General features: G+C 43.2%; 1 protein-coding gene across 4 annotated transcripts in view; it reads left to right on the forward strand.

The window, feature by feature from the left end:
* LOC141128171 (CYFIP-related Rac1 interactor A-like) overlaps positions 1–19,698 on the forward strand; it is a 96,090-nt gene that overhangs the window by 36,558 nt on the left and 39,834 nt on the right. For 2 of the 4 annotated variants that reach the window (XM_073615289.1, XM_073615288.1), the window contains exon 2: positions 6,284–6,364. In XM_073615289.1, coding sequence (XP_073471390.1) covers positions 6,295–6,364 — 70 coding nt within the window. In that variant the 5' untranslated portion in view covers positions 6,284–6,294. Of the gene's footprint in view, positions 1–5,951; positions 6,108–6,283; positions 6,365–19,698 lie in introns of those variants that run through there. The other 2 variants (XM_073615290.1, XM_073615287.1) reach the window with 2 other exon arrangements.

Below are 19,698 nucleotides of genomic sequence, written 5' to 3' on the forward strand. Positions count from 1 at the left end.
AGGTCCATCCTGTTATAGAATGGGCACAGCTGAACCTGTCAGACTTGAGGGCGGTTTACGTCCCTGGAGCCCAGAACCTCTTGGCCGACTCACTGAGCAGGAGCTTCATCTCCAACAACAAGTGGTCCCTGAGTCCCCAGGCGTTCGCTCTCATATCTCGGACCTGGGGATCACTGGATATAGATCTTGCAGCAACACCAGCAAATATGAAATGCCAGAGATTCTTGTCAAGAATTCCCTTTCCTACAGCAGAGGGAATGGATTGCCTCCAACACCCCTGGAGTTTTCGCATGGGCTACGTCTTTCCCCCGACTCCCCTCATAGCGAGATTCCTTCTAAGGCTCAAGAGATCAACAACATTAGTAATTGCAGTGATCCCCTTTTGGCCGAGGAAGCCATGGTTCACCACTCTCCTGCAACTGAACACGACAGACCCGCTCCCTCTCCCGTTATCAGCGGACCTGCTCTCCCAGGACCATCTACTTCACCTAAACCCGGAAAAGCTACATTTGATGGCCTGGAGACTGAAAGGCTAGGTATTTAGAACAAGGCTGTTCCCAAAAGGTGGTGGACACCTTACTTCAGGCCAGAAGATCTACCACCAACAACACCCTCAGAAGAAAAAATTTGTCGCCTTTACTCAGCAGCAAGGCTGGGACTTATCCTCCCCTTCGGTATCACAAATTCTAGAATTTCTACAGTCGGGCCTAGAAAAGGGCCTTAGGTCAAGCACCCTGAAGGTTCAAGTGTGGGCCCTATCCGCCTTGACAGGAGTTAAATGGGCACAAGATCCCCTTATTATGCAGTTTCAAAGGGCCTGCCTAAAACTAAGGCCCCCTAGAAAACCTTCCTTCCCAGTCTGGGACCTCTCAGTTGTTCTGGAAGCCCTCTCAAAGGAACCTTTCTTCCCGCTCGAGAACATCTCCCTCTGGGACCTAACACTAAAGGTTTCATTCCTGATAGCCATAACATCGGCTAAAAGGGTGTCAGAGATGCAAGCTTTACTGGCTAATGAACCGTACCTGATCGTTTACCCAGACAGATTAGTCCTGAGGCCTTCAGATCGCTTCATCCCCAAAGTATCCTCATCCTACCATTTCAACCAAGAGATTAATCTCCCAGCACTTGTCACGGATCAGGGTAACCCTCATTAGACGTCAAGGGCAACATCTTTAAGTACCTCTCAGCAACCAGATCCATCAGAAAAACTGAGAGCCTTCTAATTATCCCACATGGATTCAAGAGAGGTCAGGCGGCATCTTCACGCACCATTGCGTCATGGCTAGTAAAAGCCATCAAGAAGTCTTATTCGCTAAGTAACCATCAGATACCTGAGGGCTTAAAGGCACATTCCACCAGGGCAGTGGCAACTTCCTGGGCGGCCTACTGTAGAGTCTCGGCAGAAACCATTTGCAGAGCGGCCACCTGGTCTACCAGGAACACTTTTATATCTCATTATAAGGTGGATTCCGCTCGCTTATACACAGTGGATTTCGGAAGAACCGTTATCCAGGCCAACTCTTCTATTCTTTGTTAATAAACTTAATTTGCATTCCCACCCAGTTGCGAGTTATTCTCCAAAGTGTATGCTGCCATGATGCGACAGGAAAACGGAAAATTGTATACTCACCTTTCCGTAATTTTCCTTTCCTGTCGCATCTTCATGGCAGCATACAATCGCCCACCCTTCTGAGGTGATGTGTATATATACAGAGAATACTGGGGCGGGGGCCCTTTCTGCAACTTATAGTTATGTGGTCCTATCAGGTTGTGGGAGCCACCCAAAGTAGAGCTTAAAGACCCAAAGTCACAACCCAAAGTGTATGCTGCCTTGAAGATGAGACAGGAAAGGAAAATTACGGAAAGGTGAGTATACGATTTTCCGTTTTATAGCTTTTCATGTGTGCAGTGCTCCCCTAACATACACCAAACACTCATACTAGTGTTTAAAAAATCTAATTTTGCATTATCTAACATATCATAGCATTTCCATACAAACTTGAATCCTCAATTATAAAAACTGCTAAGGAGAACTTTGCATGTTGCCAATGTTGGTCCTTGTGAGATCATAAGATGCTTCCATTGTACTAAATTAAATGTCTTTCTTTAGTTTGTGATTCTTATTCATATATTATAAGCTATTGAATCTATGGACATGAGCAGAATTTGTGTCTCCTCTAGTACGGCTTAGCTGTGTGAATAAGCAGGTAGTGCAGATCTCTAGCCCAATGGTCTTTGAGCTTGCTGATATTTTCCCTGAAACTCCATTATGTTTAGAGACACCTGTACTGTGGAAAACTGTACCCAGAAAGAGTAGACACAGTGAAAAGGGCTAATTCACCAATATTGCCTGTATACTCCCTGCAGCTGATTTTTTTCCTCATTCCTGACTTTCCATGATTTGTTCCGCACCGTGTCCCTGTGTGGAGGCAACCATCTTGGTAGAGGAATGTTCCTTCCTCAAATCAGAGCTATTGACTGCTAGGGTACTATTCAAGAAGCAGCAAAGCAACAAATCTACATAATGAATAAAGCAGAAGCAGGGTGATCTTTGTTCTGCCATTAATCAGAAACAGCTCCCTCTCAAGCAAGGCCTCAGGCAAACAATGAAGAGCATAAGAGGTGGTCAGACAACAAATAGGGGGTGCCGCTCAAGGCTCTAGCCTGTAGTACCCCACTGGGAGTGCTGGCAAGGGCAGAGCTCATCCCAGCTCCAATAATCCACCATACAAAAAAGGTCCTATGTGCCACACAACACTGCAAGACCCTGTGGACATGTAAAATGACAGCCTCAGCCCGGGCTCCAGCCAAGCCACGCCCCCAATGCATTTTACAATGCCCCAGGGGGTGGGCGGAGTGAAGCAAGTTGGGGGTGTGGTTTGGCTGGAGCCTGGGCTGAAGCTGTCATTTCACATATCCACAGGGTCTTGCAGTGATGTGCAGCGCATAGGACCTTTTTTGTCTGGTGTAGCACCAAATCTTGCTCCAAATCTGATGAGATAAGTAGTCAGAGCCAGCAGTACTTAGGGATGGGTGAACGGTTCGGCCCGAGCAGAAGTTCGGACCGAACTTTGGTTGTTCGGACATTCGGTGAACAACGAACATTATTGTTCGCGGCACATTCGAAAGCCGCGGAACACCGTTAAAGTCTATGGAACACTAACTTGAAAAACTAAAAGTGTTAATTTGAAAGGCTTATATGCAAGTTATTGTCATAAAAAGTGTTTGGGGACTCGGGTCCTGCTCCAGGGGACATATGTCAATGCAAAAAAAAGTTTTAAAAACGCCATTTTTCCGGGAGCAGTGATTTTAATAAAGCTTAAAGTGAAACAATAAAAATGAAATATTCCTTTAAATATCGTGCCTGGGGGGGGGGTGTCTATAGTATGCCTGTAAAGTGGCGCAGTTTTCGCGTGTTTAGAACAGTATCACAGCAAAATGACACTTCTAAAGGAAAAAAGTCATCTAAAACTGATCGAAAATTGTCGGGTCTCGGCAATAAAGATGAAACTCATTGAAAAAAAACGGCATGGGTCCCCCCCCCAGTCCATTACCAGGCCCTTTGGGTCTGGTATGACTATTAAAGGGAACCCCGAACCAAATTTTTTTTTTAAATTGCATGGGTGTCCCCCCAAAATCCATACCAGGGAATTAAAGGGAACCCTGCGCCAAATTGAAAAAAAAAATGGCGTAGGGGCCCCCCTAAAATCCATACCAGACCCTTATCTGAGCATGCAACCTAGCAGGCCACAGGAGAGGAGGGGGGGCGAGAGAGCACCCCCCCTCCTCCTGAACCATACCAGGCCACATGCCCTCAACATGAGGAGGGTGCTTTGGAGTAGCCTCCCAAAGCACCTTGTCCCCATGTTGATGGAGACAAGCGCCTCATCCCCACAACCACCAGGCAAGGTCTGCGGGCAGGGGGCTTATCGGAATCTGGAAGCTCCCTTTACCAAGGGGACCCCCAGATCCCGGCCTACCCCCATGTGAATTGGTAACAGGTACATTGTACCCCTACCATTTCACAAAAAGTGTCAAAAATTGGAAAAAAGACAGGAGACACTTTGGGAAAAAAAATTAAAAAAATAAAAATGTCCCACGATGTAAATCCATCTCACCCCACCGACGAGCCAAAAAAAAACATGGGCACAAGGTGTTTTGGGGGGCTACTCCAAAGCACCCTCCCCATATTGAGGGCATGTGGCCTGGTATGGTTCAGGAGGAGGAGGGGCCGCTCTGTCCTTAAAATCCATACCGATTTTGAGGGGGGATTTTGGGGGGACCCCTACGCCATTTTTTTTTATTTGGCGGGGGGTTCCCCTTAATTTCCATACCAGACCTGAAAGGCCTGGTATGGATTTTGGGGGGACCTCCACGCAATTTTTTTTTTTAATTTTTGGTTCAAGGTTCCCCTTAATATTCATACCAGACCCAAAGGGCCTGGTAATGAACTGGGGGGGAACCCATTCCGTTTTTTTCAATGAGTTTTATCTATATTGCTGAGACCCGACAATTCATTATAGCCGCAATTAGTTTTAAATTACTTTTTTCCTTTAGAAATTTAATATTGCTGTGGTATTGTTCTAAACACGGGAAAACTGCGCAACTTTACAGGCATATTATAGACATCCCCCAGGCACGATATTTAAAGGAATATTATATTTTTATTGTTTCACTTTAAGCATTATTAAAATCACTGCTCCCAAAAAAAAAAACCAGGCGTTTTTAAAACTTTTTTTGCATTGATCCATGTCCCCTGGGGCAGGACCGGGTCCCCAAACACTTTTTATGACAATAACTTGCATATAAGCTTTTATAATTAGCACTTTTGATTTTTCATGTTCATGTCCCATAGACTTTAACGGTGTTTGCGTGTTCGTCCGAATTTTTTACCTGTTCGCATGTTCTGGTGCGAACCGAACCGGGGGGGGTGTTCGACTCATCCTTACTTAAGATGATCTAAAGCTGGCCATACATTATACAAATTTCTTATTCAATTTCCTTTAGGTTTACCTTCAACTATGTAGTGCAAGGGCCAGCCTGATTCCATTCAAATTGAAAGTGTTTAGGTGTGACCTCATATTATATGGTTTTGGTAAATCTACAGGAAAATTGTATAATATATGGCCAGTCGGTGGTGTGATTTTCTTGTGGTTGCAGGAAATAAAATTGCTATATTTCCAAATCAACACAGTCAGTGTTGATGGGGAATTCCTCCCGCAGAGCTATTGTGTTCTCCAAGCGGGTGGGGGGGCATGGTTGGCAGACCCTGCAGGAAGAACTCAGTGATTATTGTTAGCGGCTAGCAATAATCGCATTGCGAAAATCCGACATGCTGATTGTACCCAAGTCAGGCGATGGATCGACTTGGTACATTCAGCCTGCCCATAGATGTTTCGAATCTTTCAGGGCCTACTGAACCGGCCGACATTCAAACCATCTATGGCCAGCTTAACACTGCAAAATAGACAGCTATGAGGCTACAGAACAGTGCCTAGGTACACTCACATACCAGAAACGGCGCTGTTATTTTAGTACAAATTGAAGATAAAAGAAACAATGTTCAGGGTACTGCTTAGGCACAATTAATGTTTCCAGATGTTCCTTATAAGGCAGCAAATCCTCACTTTTTGAATTCATGTCCATTTTTAATTAAATTCATATCAGAGTAGGGAAATCCACTCATAGTGAACCATAGCCTACCCAAAGCAACCGCCATTCAAAACGTTTCATAACAACTGTGTAAAGCAGATAAAAATGAATTAATATTATGAATGGTAATACAATATTAATATTACCCTTTGATTTTTTTGTTTCATGTATAGGGCCACATATAGCTCACAAGCTACTACATGGAGAGTGAGAAGGCATTTTCATGCCTTGAAAGAAGCCGTGAGCCTCAGGCAGTCTCTTTGTAAGGTGTATACATATCAGCACAGATATGTAAAATGAGCTGATTACTGTCTCTTACACAGGAAGTGTGAGGAATACAAACTGACTAGCTGCTTCCTTCTGCTGCTCAGAAATAGACAAAAACAGAAGTGGTAACACAAAAAGCTGCATTTCCGTGTACAAAGTATTAGAGGATCTTGCCACTGCAGCAACATGTAAGATTGGGGGATATGTGTAGCTAATATAATTTATGTGTGTGTGTGTATTTTAAAGGACCACCAATCACCTGTCACTCTCCATAACACTGGGAAAGTCAGAAGTCTGTGTAAAATGTATGTGTACAAATGACTGGCTGTTGTAACGTTTTTTTTTTTTTTCTTCTTTCTTTCAGGTCGACGGGTCATGGGAAATCTTATTAAAGTTTTAGGAAAAGATTTAGAAAACTGTCCACATTTTTTTTTGGATTTTGAAAGTAAGTGAGATGTTTGTTTACTTGTATAGTAGCTTTGACTATCTCCAAGTAACAGGTTAAAAAATATTTAAGGGGAGTCAGAGTGAACCATTGCAGCTAAATAGGTGGTATGGTGTGGGTCTGAAACAGGAGCAATGTCTTTTTATTGCAATACGAACTTGGGATTTTTACATTCACCTGCAATGCTAAGCAAACCATGTAAACAGTAACAGCGTGATGTATGAATTGTGATGCATACTGACAGAACTAGTAACAAATGGAGTGCAAAGGAAAGGAATAGAGTATGCGAAGAAAAGGGAGCGCCTGAGGGAAATTATAGAGTATGATGCTGACTGAGATCAAGCATAAAATGTGCAGCAGTACCCCTCAGCACTGTCTTACACAAGTACAATAGGCATATAAGCTAGGCATGTGCTTCCTTTATTTCATCCGTATTTTTTTCTTTTTGCTGTTTACCAACCATCTATGATTTATAATCAAAATGAGTCGTTAAAGTCATTGACATTTTTAATAAAACTGGTGTTCCAAACCATTTATATAAGGAAAACCTACACTGAACTAGTATAGTGGTGGAATACGTTTAATCTGCCCTTTGAGCACTGCTAAAATGGTGACATACTTAGTAAACGTGATCCAATGTGTAGCAAGACAGATGGGGCAGTATGGTCAGGAGGGAGTTCACACTGCATAAGAGCATTAGATAGGTGTCCACATACCTGACCCAAGCTGAAACTTCACAGGATGGCACCCCTAATAATCCATAAGGCCCCATGCACGCTGGTTTCTTGTAAACGCTGTTTATCCTAACAGAAGAAAATCAGCGTTATAAACTCACCCAAGCGGCAATTTTTCAAACCAGTTTAGGCGAGCTAACAGAGTTTAACAGAGTTTATCAGTGTTTGGAGTTTGAGCATTTATTTCATTGGCTAGAATTTTTATTTTTTTCTAGCCATTGAAATAAACGCTGAAGTGCTAAACATGCCTATTGTTTAGGCTCGTTTTACAGCGTTCAGCATTCAGCGTCAAAATTCCCTCTTCTGAATGCGATTTTAGGGCATTCAGAAAACATCCTGCTGATAAACTGTTTGAAATGTCCATGTGTGCATGAACACATAGAATAACATTAGGGGAGTTCAATGTCAGAAAAAAAACGCCTAAACTCATAGAAACGTGAGTTTTAACAGCAGCTGTGTGCATGAGGCCTAATGGAGTCTCTGCAGAGTTTCCAATTGCCTAGGAAGTCTCCTACAAAAATGTGATTCTGGTAACTGTGTAACAATCGAAGGATATTAACTGTAAAATAAAGACATTTTTTAGGGGGCAGTCTTACTTTGATAGCAGAATGTCTTCATTATACATTAAGTCACTATTATATGCAGTCATATATTAAAACACTTAATTCAATATAAACTTATATAAGATAATATCCCTTCTGTATTCCATAACATGTGCAATAGTAATACAAATAATAATAATTGCTACATTTTCTGTGAGAAATCTTCCTCTACTGCCCTTAAACTCATTCTGATGCAAGGTTTACTACACCAGTGACTTTCCCTAATTACAGTCTCGGCTCACATGATCTGAGCACATGAGCTTAATCAGATACCTCCATTGAGTGGGTGAAATTACAAATGATTAACTTCCTGTTGACATGGGAATATGCAAAGAGAACCTGCCTGGGTCAAGCAGGTTGATGGGGGTGCAAGGAGAAATCATTATTCAAACCTAAAATTATGTGTAGCAACTTCCCTTTAAAGTTGAAGCTTGGTATAGCACAACAAAAGCAGTCACTCCAGTTTTTAAATTTGTCCCAGCCCCCCCCCCCCCCCCCCCCGAATTATATCTCAGAAATCGTAAGTGATGATCACCTTCTAAAACTTTCTCACAAATAAGTTCTATGTATCTGTGTTGGGCACTTCCCTTAGGTGCTTTTTGTGCTTCTTCAATTTTTATTTGTATTGGTTATTTAAAGAAAACCTCCCCTTTCCCCATTTCTGTTTTATAATCATTTCTAAACTTCCCTGTTTAAATATTTTATACTTTAGTCATTTTTTATCCATCTACTATATACTATAAAATATTCTTCTAAAAGGTATCTTGATAATATGCAATTACTTTGCACATACTCAGTTGTCCACATCATTCTACAGTATTTATTTATTTCAGGTACTTATATAGAGCTGTCCATTTACGCAGCGCTTTACATATGCGTTGTACATTCACATCAGTCCCTGTCCTCAATCAATCATTCAATCTAAGGCCCCTAACTCACAATCATACATATACATACTAGGGCCAATTTAGACAGGAGCCAATTAACCTATCAGCTTGTCTTTGGAGTGTGGGAGGAAACCGGAGTACCCTGAGGAAACCCACGCAGACACAGGGAGAACATGCAGACTCTAGACAGGTAGTGTAATAGTAGGGATTCCAACCAGCGACCCTTTTGCTGCTAGGCGAAAGTGCTAACCACTACACCACTGTGCTGTATTGTGTTTCAATATCCAAAATGCACAATATATAAAAAAAACACATTAAACAAATATAATTTTTTTTAACACATTAAACACATTTAACTTTTTTAGAAGTGACCTAACATCAATTAGATTATTTAATTAAATAACATTTATCTTCAAAAGAACAGCCATATATTGGCAGGTAGTATTCTACCAGTGGTCAGCAGCTAAAACATTATAAGCTCTTGTTCTAATACAGCCACTCTTGAATTGTGTAATTTGTATACCTTCTTGCAGCGTGAGAGTGATATCTAAACTCCCAGTCTCTGTGCTAATGCTCTATGTATGTCACTGTAAGGCTATTACTCACATTTCATGGTTGTAAAGAAAGGCTATTAATGTACACTGAAGTCTGTCTGTATGATTTTGGCCATCACTTAGCTCTTATGCTTATTCCTCTAAGCTCAAATGTGCTGAGATATACTTAGCTTACAAGTAAAAAAGAAAGTACAATTTTAATTACTTTTTACATGTAGATGTCTATAATATTATGGTTTACATCATTTTTATTATTTGTATTAAATTGTTATTGAACAAAAAAATGAATGCAGCATGCATTCACTCCATTTGCAAAGCATGCCTGCTTGTTTGATGTCAACCTGTGTGTAAAACACTAAGCCTGAATGTACCTTTTCTGCTTAGAGCGAGGGAAAATGTTTGTCTCCTCTCAAAGTCATTCAGTTGTGTGTAAAAATCAAATCTATATGCTCTTTATAATAAGCAAAAATAGGTGTATGGAAAATCCCTATGTGTTCCCTTTAAAGTGGAACTATGCTGTATCTGAGCACCACAAACCAAAAGCGCTATAAAATTAATTTTTAATATTTAAACCAAACTCCCCCATCCATCCGTGTCTCCATGCTTTATTTTGCTGAAAAAAATCACTTAGAAAAACACCACCCTAGCATTTCTGGCAGTGGTCATCTTGATAAAGGGCAGATGATTCATTTGTATACGATTCGTATATATATATATATATCCACTGTATCCAGTTTAGCTATATCTGAGTGCACTGCATCCAGTTTAGCTATATCTGACTGCAGGCCATTCCTGGTGTACTTTTTCTAATATACTTCTGGGTAGTGTACACAGTACACAATACATACAGTGCACCCATAGTTGCTATTAGACTTCTGGTAGTGTACACAATACTGTTCACCCCTAGTGCAGTTGCTACTACTTTTCTGGTGATGTACACAAAACAGTACATCCATAGTTGTTATTACACTTCTTTTAGTGTACCGTGTACCCTGCACCCCTAGTGCAGTTGCTACTACTTTTCTGGTGGTGTACACAATACAGTACACCCATAGTTGTTATTACATTTCTGTTGGTGTACAAAGTATCGTGCACCTCTATTGCAGTTGCTACTACTTTTTTGGTGGTGTACACAGTACACAATACATACAGTGCACCCATAGTTGCTATTAGACTTCTGGTGGTGTACACAATACCGTTCACCCCTAGTGCAGTTGCTACTACTTTTCTGGTGGTGTACACAATACAGTACACCCATAGTTATTACACTTCTGTTGGTGTACACAGTACCGTGCACCTCTAGTGCAGTTGCTACTACTTTTCTGGTGGTGTACACAGTACACAATACATACAGTACACCCATAGTTGTTATTACACTTCTGTTGGTGTACACAGTACCGTGCACCCATAGTGCAGTTGCTAGTGCTACTACTTTTCTGGTGGTGTACACAGTACACAATACATACAGTGCACCCATAGTTGTTATTAAACTTCTGTTGGTGTACACAGTACTGTGCACCCCTAGTGCAGTTGCTAATACTTTCCTGGTGGTGTACACAATACATACAGTGCACCCATAGTTGTTATTACACTTCTGTTGGTGTACACAGTATCGTGCACCCCTACTGCAGTTTCTACTACTTTCCTGGTGGTGTACATAATACATATAGTGCACCCATAGTTGTTATTACACTTCTGTTGGTGTACACAGTACCGTGATCCCCTAGTGCAGTTGCTACTACTTTTCTGGTGGTGTACGCAGTACACAATACAGTGTAGTGTGGTTTTGCTAAACAAAATTTACAGCATGTCTGGAAGGCCACCAAGGAGAGGCAGACGCTCATAGGCCACTAAAAGAGGGCAAGCAGGCTCTGGGTCTACAGTCGACAGTGCTGGTCGTAAACACGGTGCATCCTCAGCACGTGGTCGTGGGGCAAGATTGTCCTTTTTTTCTGCAGCTGGCCATGTTATTGAGCCACAACATGCAGAAGAGTTGGTGGAATGGATAACAAAGCCCTCCTCATCCTCTGTCACCCAGGCTCAGAGTAGTTTGGTTGCCAATGCAGCTGCCAAAGTGGCCTATTCCATCGGCTCCATGTCAACAGTCACTCCTTCCCTAGCCCCACCATCATGCACGGAGGAGTCCCCCGAACTTTTTGACCACAGTGTCGGGTACATACTGCAGGAGGATGCGCAGGGATTTGAAGGCTCCGATGATGGTACCCAGGTTGAGCAAGGGAGTAACGTGAGCCTAGAGAGAGGGGGTGCCCAAGAAGGTCAAGAAACTGTCAGTCATGTTCCCCCGAGTTGCAGCATACTGCCAAGTTTGCTCCAGTGATGAGGAGGGAGGGGATGATGAGGTCGCTGACTCTACTTGGGTGCCTGATAGAAGAGAGGAGGAGGCACATCTCCAACGAGGCAGGATGCCCTCCAGGGGGCAGCTTAAGGGCAGCCATCCTATTGCATCACACCGCAGAGCTAAGCAGGTGCAGAGCGCTGCTGACTCCACACATATTTTGAAAAGTTCTTTGGAGTGGGCCTTTTTTGACACGTGTGCAGCAGATCGCATCGTTGCTGTTTGCAACATATGTCTGAAGCGTATCAAGCGTGGCCAAAACAGCAGCCGCTTGGGCACCACATGCTTGACCAGACATATGACGACCTCCCATGCAGTCTGTTGGCAACAGCACTTAAAAGACCCACATCAAAGAATAAGGCGGACCTCTTCTTGTTCCTCATCAGCTGGGATCTCCAACCCCACTATACCTCCAGTCCTCTCAGAAACCTGCACTGAGAGGAATGAAGGTATAGAAATAGGTGTCCCAAGTACTTGCGGCCAATCTGCTAGCTGTACACCAACATCGGATTTTAGCAGGCAAATTTCCCTACGCCAGTTGCTAAACCGTCGAAAGAAATTCAGTCCCAGCCATCTATATGCTCAGCATCTGAATGCTAGCTTGGCCAAATTGCTAGCACTGCAACTGCTGCCTTTTCAGCTGGTAGACTCTGCCCCCTTTTCGTGAATTTGTGAACCTCAGTGTCAGGTTCCCAAACGCCATTTCTTTTTACGGAAGGCCATTCCGGCTCTCTACCAGCATGTGGAAGGCAATGTCTTGGCCTTGTTGGACAGGGCGGTCAGCAGTAAGGTGCATATTACTGCTGACTCATGGTCCAGCAGGCATGGACAGGGACATTACCTTTCTTTCACGGCGCACTGGATAACTCTGCTGGCAGCTGGGAAGGATGCAGGACAGGGTTCAGTATTGTTGGAGCTTGTTCTGCCACCACGCCTCCAAAATGCTAGTGGTGATTCTGCCACAGCTCTCTCCTCCACCCCCTCCTCTTCTTCTTCCTCTATGGCCTTTTCCTCTGCAGATTTCTCCTCTGAACCAGCGGTGCTCCGTAGGTGTTCAAGGGGCTACGCAAGCACTCAGGCAAAAAGATGCCATGCGGTGCTTGAGTTGGTCTGCTTAGGGGGCAGGAGTCACACTGGGGCAGAGATTCTGTCCGCTTTGCAGGGGCAGGCTCAGAGGTGGTTGACGCCACGCCAGCTTCAGCCAGGAATGGTTGTATGCGACAATGGCACCAACCTCTTCTCTGCCCTCCGACAGGGACACTTGACCCATGTTCCCTGTTTGGCTCACGTCCTGAATTTGGTGGTGCAGCGGTTCTTGAGCAGGTACCCTGGCTTACAGGATCATCTGAGGCAGGCCAGGAAAGTCTGTGGTCATTTGCGCCGGTCATATAATGCCAGTGCTCGGCTGGCTGACATTCAAAGAGAATGCAACCTGCCCAAGAACCGCCTCATTTGTGACATGCCCACCAGGTGCAACTCAACGTTGGCAATGCTGCAGCGGCTGCACACGCAGCAGAGGGCCATCAATGAGTACCTGTGTGAGTATGGCACCAGGACAGGGTCAGGGGAGCTTGGCTTTTTTTCGCCATGCTAGTGGCTACTGATCAAGGATGTATGCACTGTCCTGTCACCATTTGAGGAGGCCACGAGGATAGTGAGCAGTGACAGTGCATGCATCAGTGATGTCCCTCTTGTCTTCCTGTTGGAACACATGCTTCATGGAATAATGGACAGGGCACTTGAGGCAGAGCAGTGGGAGGAAGAGGAGGACTTCCTTACCTCTAAAGGCCCCCTTTATCCAGATAATAGTATTCTTGCAGGCCCGCTGATCACACAGGAAGAAGAAGAGGAGGAGGAGGATTGTGTCAGCATGGAGGTGGAGGATAACACTCAGCATCAGCAGCAGTCTTCAAGGGATCGTTTGCATTCCCCAGAAACCCATGGAGTTGTAGGTGGCTGGGAGGAGGTGGTTGAGGATCATGTGATCCTTAGTGACCCAGAGGACTCAGGATCGAATGCCTCTGCAAACTTACGCTGCATCGCCTCCCTGATCCTGCAAAGCCTGCGAAAGGACCCTAGGATTCGTGGTATCAAGGAGAGGGATCATTACTGGCTGGCAACCCTTCTTGATCCACGTTACAAGGGTAAGTTTGCAGAACTTATCCAGCCTTCGCAGAGGGAGCAGAGGATGAAACATCATCGGGAGGCCTTGCAGAAAGGTTTGTGCAATGCGTTTCCAGAGCCTGGGAGGTTACAATTTCCTGGTGCAGAACAATGTGTTGCTGAGGCTTCATTCAGTCACAGAAAGAGTGGTGGAGAAGGTGGCCGGCTGACCGATGCCTTCAGGCAATTCTTCAGTCCTCAGCACCCAGGTCTGATCAGTTCCAGCAACCATCTCTAGCGTCTAAATTACATGGTGCGGGAATATCTAGGGGCAAGATCAGACTTGGAGAACTTTCCACCAGAACATCCACTGGGTTACTGGGTCTTGAGGATGGACCACTGGCCAGAGCTTGCTCAATATGCAATTGAGCCACTGGCCTGTCCTGCATCCAGCGTTCTTTCTGAACGCACATTTAATGCTGCTGGAGGCTTTGTAACCGATCACAGAGTGTGGCTGTCCACAGACTCTGTTGATCAGCTCACATTCATAAAAATGAACCACTTTTGGATCACCAGCTACCAAGCCCCTGATGCTGATGTAACCAATTGATTTTTTTATGGATGTGGGATCCCTGAAGACTGCATATGCTCAGTGACTATCCTATTATGCTGAGTGACTATCCTATTCCTCCTCAATCTTCATGATGATAGCTTCTAGGAATATTTTCCGTTCAGGACACCACCACCACTGCCTAAGGCCCAATTTTTCTGCCTCTGTTTAACAGGGGTGCGTAATTACAATTTTTGATCTAATATTTCACAGCAGGGCTTGTTCCTGCACTCAACAAAAGTATCTGTGAGGCTTTACAGTGTTGTGCCACCACCACCACCATCGCCTAAGACCCAATTTTTCTGCCCCTGTTTAACAGGGGCGCGTAATTACAATTTTTGATCTAATATTTCACAGCAGGGCCTGTTTCTGCACTCAACAAAAGTATCTGTGAGGCTTTACAGTGTTGTGCCACCACCACCGCCTAAGACCCAATTTTTCTGCCCCTGTTTAACAGGGGCACGTAATTACAATTTTTGATCTAATATTTCACAGCAGGGCCTGTTCCTGCACTCAACAAAAGTATCTGTGAGGCTTTACAGTGTTGTGCCACCACCACCACCGCCTAAGGCTCAATTTTTATGCCCCTGTTTAGCAGGGGAGCGTAATTACAATTCTTGATATAATATTTCACAGCAGGGCCTGTTCCAGCACCCACCAAGAGTAACTGTTAGGGCTTACAGTGTTCTGGTACCACCAACACCTAAGGCCCAATTTTCCGCAGAGTGTATAGGGCAGGCCGTATAGTATATACAGGCGGTCACCTATTTTCTAACATCCGAGTTACAAATGACTCCTACTTAGAAACGGAGGGAGACAACAGGAAGTGAGAGGAAATCTACCCCTAGGAAGGGAAATTCTCTCCTGTAAGAGTAAATATGGGAAAAAGGTGTCTCCACTGATGCTTTATCACCAATCCTTGTTTCCCTATTAACCCAAAAAAGTGAGGTGAAATCTTCTGAACAGGGGCACAGACAGCAAAACAAATGTTACAGGGGTGATGGTAACCCTTCCACATGTTATCCAAAAAGCTTAAAAATAGATTTTTTGGCTGGAGCTACACTTACATAATGTACCTGTTTCAAATTACAAACAGATTCAACTTAAGAACAAACCTACAGTCCCTATCTTGTTTGGGACCGCCTGTATACTGCTGCTGTTCAGAGTATATAGGGCCTGGGGGCCCCACACCTTTTTTTTTAATTTGGGTGCAGGGTTCCCCTTAATATTCACACCAGACCCAAAGGGCCTGGTAATGGGCTGGGGGGGGCAACATTACATTACAGCCGCAAGCAGTTTTAAATGACTTTTATACCTTTACAAATGTCATTGTGCAGGGACTGTTCTAAACACGGGAACAATGCGCCACTTTACAGGCATACTATAGTCACCCCCCAGGCACGCTATTTAAAGGAATATTTCATTTTTATTGTTTCACTTTAAGCATTATTAAAATCACTGCTCCCGAAAAAACTACCTTTTTTAAAACTTTTTTTTGCATTGATACATGTCCCCTGGGGCAGGACCCAGGTCTCCAAACACTTTTTATGACAATAACTTGCATATTAGCCTTTATAATTAGCACTTTTGATCACATTCGAGTCCCATAGACTTTAACGGTGTTCGCACAAATTTTTTGTCTGTTCACATGTTCTGCTGCGAACCGAACGGGGGGGGGGGTTCAGCACATCCCTAGCTAGCAGCATAAGGATTACAAATAGTGATTGAGAGAGTGAAGTTCGATTTTAAGTCATCTGCTGGAATTTGGAGCTGGCTGGTATCTGTTTCTCTATTTTATTGCCTGTCCATTCAATTAATCCCTGGTTGTTTAGTCTTCGAGTAGCTGGTTATTTTCATACCACAGCACCAGTGTCAAGTGTTGGTAAAAATAAATCAACGTTTTGCATTTAATCTGCTGAGACCACTTTCTGCATTAAGAATACAAATCTGGGTAGTGATCATATGATTTAGGTTTTAATTGATTTTATTAGACTGTCAACGTTTGTACCATCTAAACTTCTCATAGCCACAGTGGTTGTCTTAGCCTTCTGAATCAGTTGATCCCATTAGCTTCTCAAGTCCCATCAAAACTCACAGATCTTCCTTCAGTAACTATCAAGAACATTTCAAAGATAATTGGATCTTAGTTTATCCAGTCTGTTATGTTGTGCAGATATGCACAACCACCATACTGGTTTAGTTATCGCATTTCACCAATTTGGTGGGCTGTATGATTGAATAATCTAAACCCAGGCCCCGTTTTTCCACCCTTTTATAATTAGCTTTTCAAGCCTATTTGATATCTAGTGTACTAAATTATCACTAATATTAGTCATTTAAGAAAAATAGTATAGGTTTCCCTTCCTGTGTGTTCCCATTAGCTCATGTAAAAAGAAATTTTAAAAAGAAGAAGTAGAAAGCACAGAAACATTCTGAGTTTCAAAGCCGCATTCTTGAAGAGGAAATCTTAAAGACCAGAGTTCAGTGACTCATCAGTCAGAAGCATTTCCCATTTAGAAAAATAGCATAGATTAAGAAAAGGATTGGAGGCGATGGGACGTGGACTGGATCAAATGATTCAAATTACTGATTTTCTGAACCAAGTTTAACCTTGAGTATGTCTAAACTCAGACTTAGATAACTATTTAGATTATTTGACCCAAGTTATGACTGATCAATACGATACAAGCAATTTGATTGTTTATACACATGTTCCATTTACTCAGTAAATATACATACCTGACCCAAGCTGAAACCTCACAGGAAGGCACCCCTAATAATCCATAAGGCCCCATGCACGCTGGTTTCTGAAGGCCCTAAAATCGCATTCAGGAGAGGGAATTTTGACGCTGAACGCTGTTGAACATGCCTAAACGATAGGCGCATTTAGCACTTCATCGCTTATTTCAATTGCCAGAATAAATAAAAATTCTGGCCAATGAAATAAATAAACGCCCAAACTCCAGACACTGATAAACTCTGCTAAACCTTGTTAGCTCGCCTAAACTGATTTGAAAAAATTCAGCTTAGGTGAGTTTATAACGCTGAATTTCTCCTGTTAGGATAAAATAAACAAGAAACCACATCCACATAAAAAACATTCACATGCAGTCAAAATATATAAGTAAGCTTCCAACCACGTGACAGTTATGTCATAGGTAACCAAGCAAATATACAATTCCGTGAGAACAGTACAAAAGATCTTACATTACACTAGACACATAATAACCCTTTATATTAGTACAGAGAACTTTATATTGTATAGAAACGTGTGGAAGCACCAACTCCTCTGAAAATATACAAAAACACCCCATCCTCAACATTCACGCGAATATGTCTGCCTTGCCACAGCTAAAGACATTATACACCGCTATAGCGATTGGGCTGTCTACTTTCACAGACAGTTAGAAGACTAAAAAGTACCCACAGCCATGTACAGATGATACATTCTATACCACAGTGAAGTTAGCAACACTGTAGCAACCTATAGGAGGCCAGTGAAAAGGGAGCTAGACCTGGTATTGCTTACCATGGCTCCAAAAGTTTATAGAATTTGTTAGGTGTGCCCATATTACGGTATATTTGTTGTTCTTTCAGGAGGGTGTCAATATCCTGGAGACGCCATTCCTCATGTGTGTGAGGCCTAGGAGATAGCCACATCAAAAGCAATGGTTTTGCATGCACAACTCAAAATGTTAGATTTCCCCATCACTTTCAGTCCTGATGACAGTGGTCATCAGGACAAACAGACAGAGTAAACCTCCCTAGTAGGAACACAGATAACATGACAAGCTCTAACCCTTCACAGCTCCAAAGCTAAAATGCATTAAACATACGGAGTATACGTTGAGCTCCAAAGCTAAAATGAAAGGCTTACACATGCATTAAACATACGGAGTATGCGTTGTGCTCCAAAGTTAAAATGAAAGACTTTACACATGCATTAAACATACAGAGTATGCATTGAGCTACAGTGAAGACAACGCAAACTCAAGATACCTCCTACAAAAGAATGAAAATAGCTTGGTTCAGCTTGGTGAGTGTTTTCAGCTCCATATAGTGGACTGGTTGAGTAGACATTTACATTGCATGTCATTCTCCCATGGACCCAAGTTAGTACAGCATTTTAAACTGCACTGCCTATTTAATCTTTATAGTATAGTATAGATATAGTGTAGTATGTTGGCACTGGTTGTGTATTCATTTTCTTGTGTATGACTGATCTAGCAGACATTATTGAAGCCATAAACACACTGACTGCTATGAAATTGACACATATACTTTTGTAAAAATGACATTCAAGTAAAATGCTTTACAAAAAGGAGCTTTGCATACAACAGCACAGTATGATTATAATAATATGTGGAGGTTTTTATGATAATTAAGGTTTTGTTATTATTCACTACTGAGTCTTAAAGTGTTTGTCTTTTCTGAGTACATCTGGCAAATCGTATATAAGGCATCTTGCCAGGCATGTAACATTTAGCTCTGACAATACAATTGCTGTTCCAGAATCTATTGGAAATGAATCTGGAACAATGTGTGAACATTGTATATGTAATGTACATTATCATTCCATTATAATTTCAACCACAGCAGTAAGTTTTATCCCAGAGAACAGTTATTTGAAAGATTAGTTGAACATATACCACTTGTCCTAGGGGAAATCACATAATTCTTTCACTGTTATCATAGGCGTGCGCACAGGGTGTGCCTGGGCACACCCTAATCACCCCGTGCATGTTAGTGGAGACGCCATTTGATAGCTGTTCAGTTCCGCCCACCCCCAACATCACAGCTGAGTTTTGACAGCTGGTCTCTGCAAGCAGTTACATTACATGACAGTGAAACACTGAGCGGCTCTTGCAAGCCTTGCTATCTGCTCAATGTGAAACTCCCCCTCTCCTCTATCAGTGCCAATCGGTGCCGCCTATCAGTGCCCATCAGTGCTGCCTATAAGTGCCAATCAGTGCTGTCAATCAGTGTCAACCAATGTCACCTATCAGTGCCCATCAGTGCTGCCTATCAGTGCCAATCAGTGCTGCCCATCAGCGCTGCCTAATAGTGCCGCCTATCAGTGCTGCCAATCAGTGCTGCCAATCAGTGTTGCCTATCAATGCCAATCAGTGCCATCTATCCGTGCCAATCAGTGCCCATCTGTGCTTCCAATCAGTGCCGCCTGTCAGAGCCAGTCAGTGCTACCTATCAGTGCTGTCTATCAGTGCCAATCAGTGCTTCCAATCAGTGCCACCTATCCATGCCAATCAGTGCTTACAATCAGTGCCACCTATCAGTGCCCATCAGTGCTGCCTATCAGTGCCCATCAGCACTGCCTATCAGTGCCACCTATCAGTGCCCATCAGTGCTGCCAACCAGTGTCGCTTATCAGTGCCAATCAGTGCTGCCTAACAGTGCCCATCAGTGCTGCCTATCGGTGCTGCCTATCAGTGCCCATCTGTGCTGCCAATCAGTGCTCATCAGTAGTGCC

This window comes from Aquarana catesbeiana, linkage group LG02 (genome assembly GCF_042186555.1).
Source record: "Aquarana catesbeiana isolate 2022-GZ linkage group LG02, ASM4218655v1, whole genome shotgun sequence".
NCBI lineage: Eukaryota > Metazoa > Chordata > Amphibia > Anura > Ranidae > Aquarana > Aquarana catesbeiana.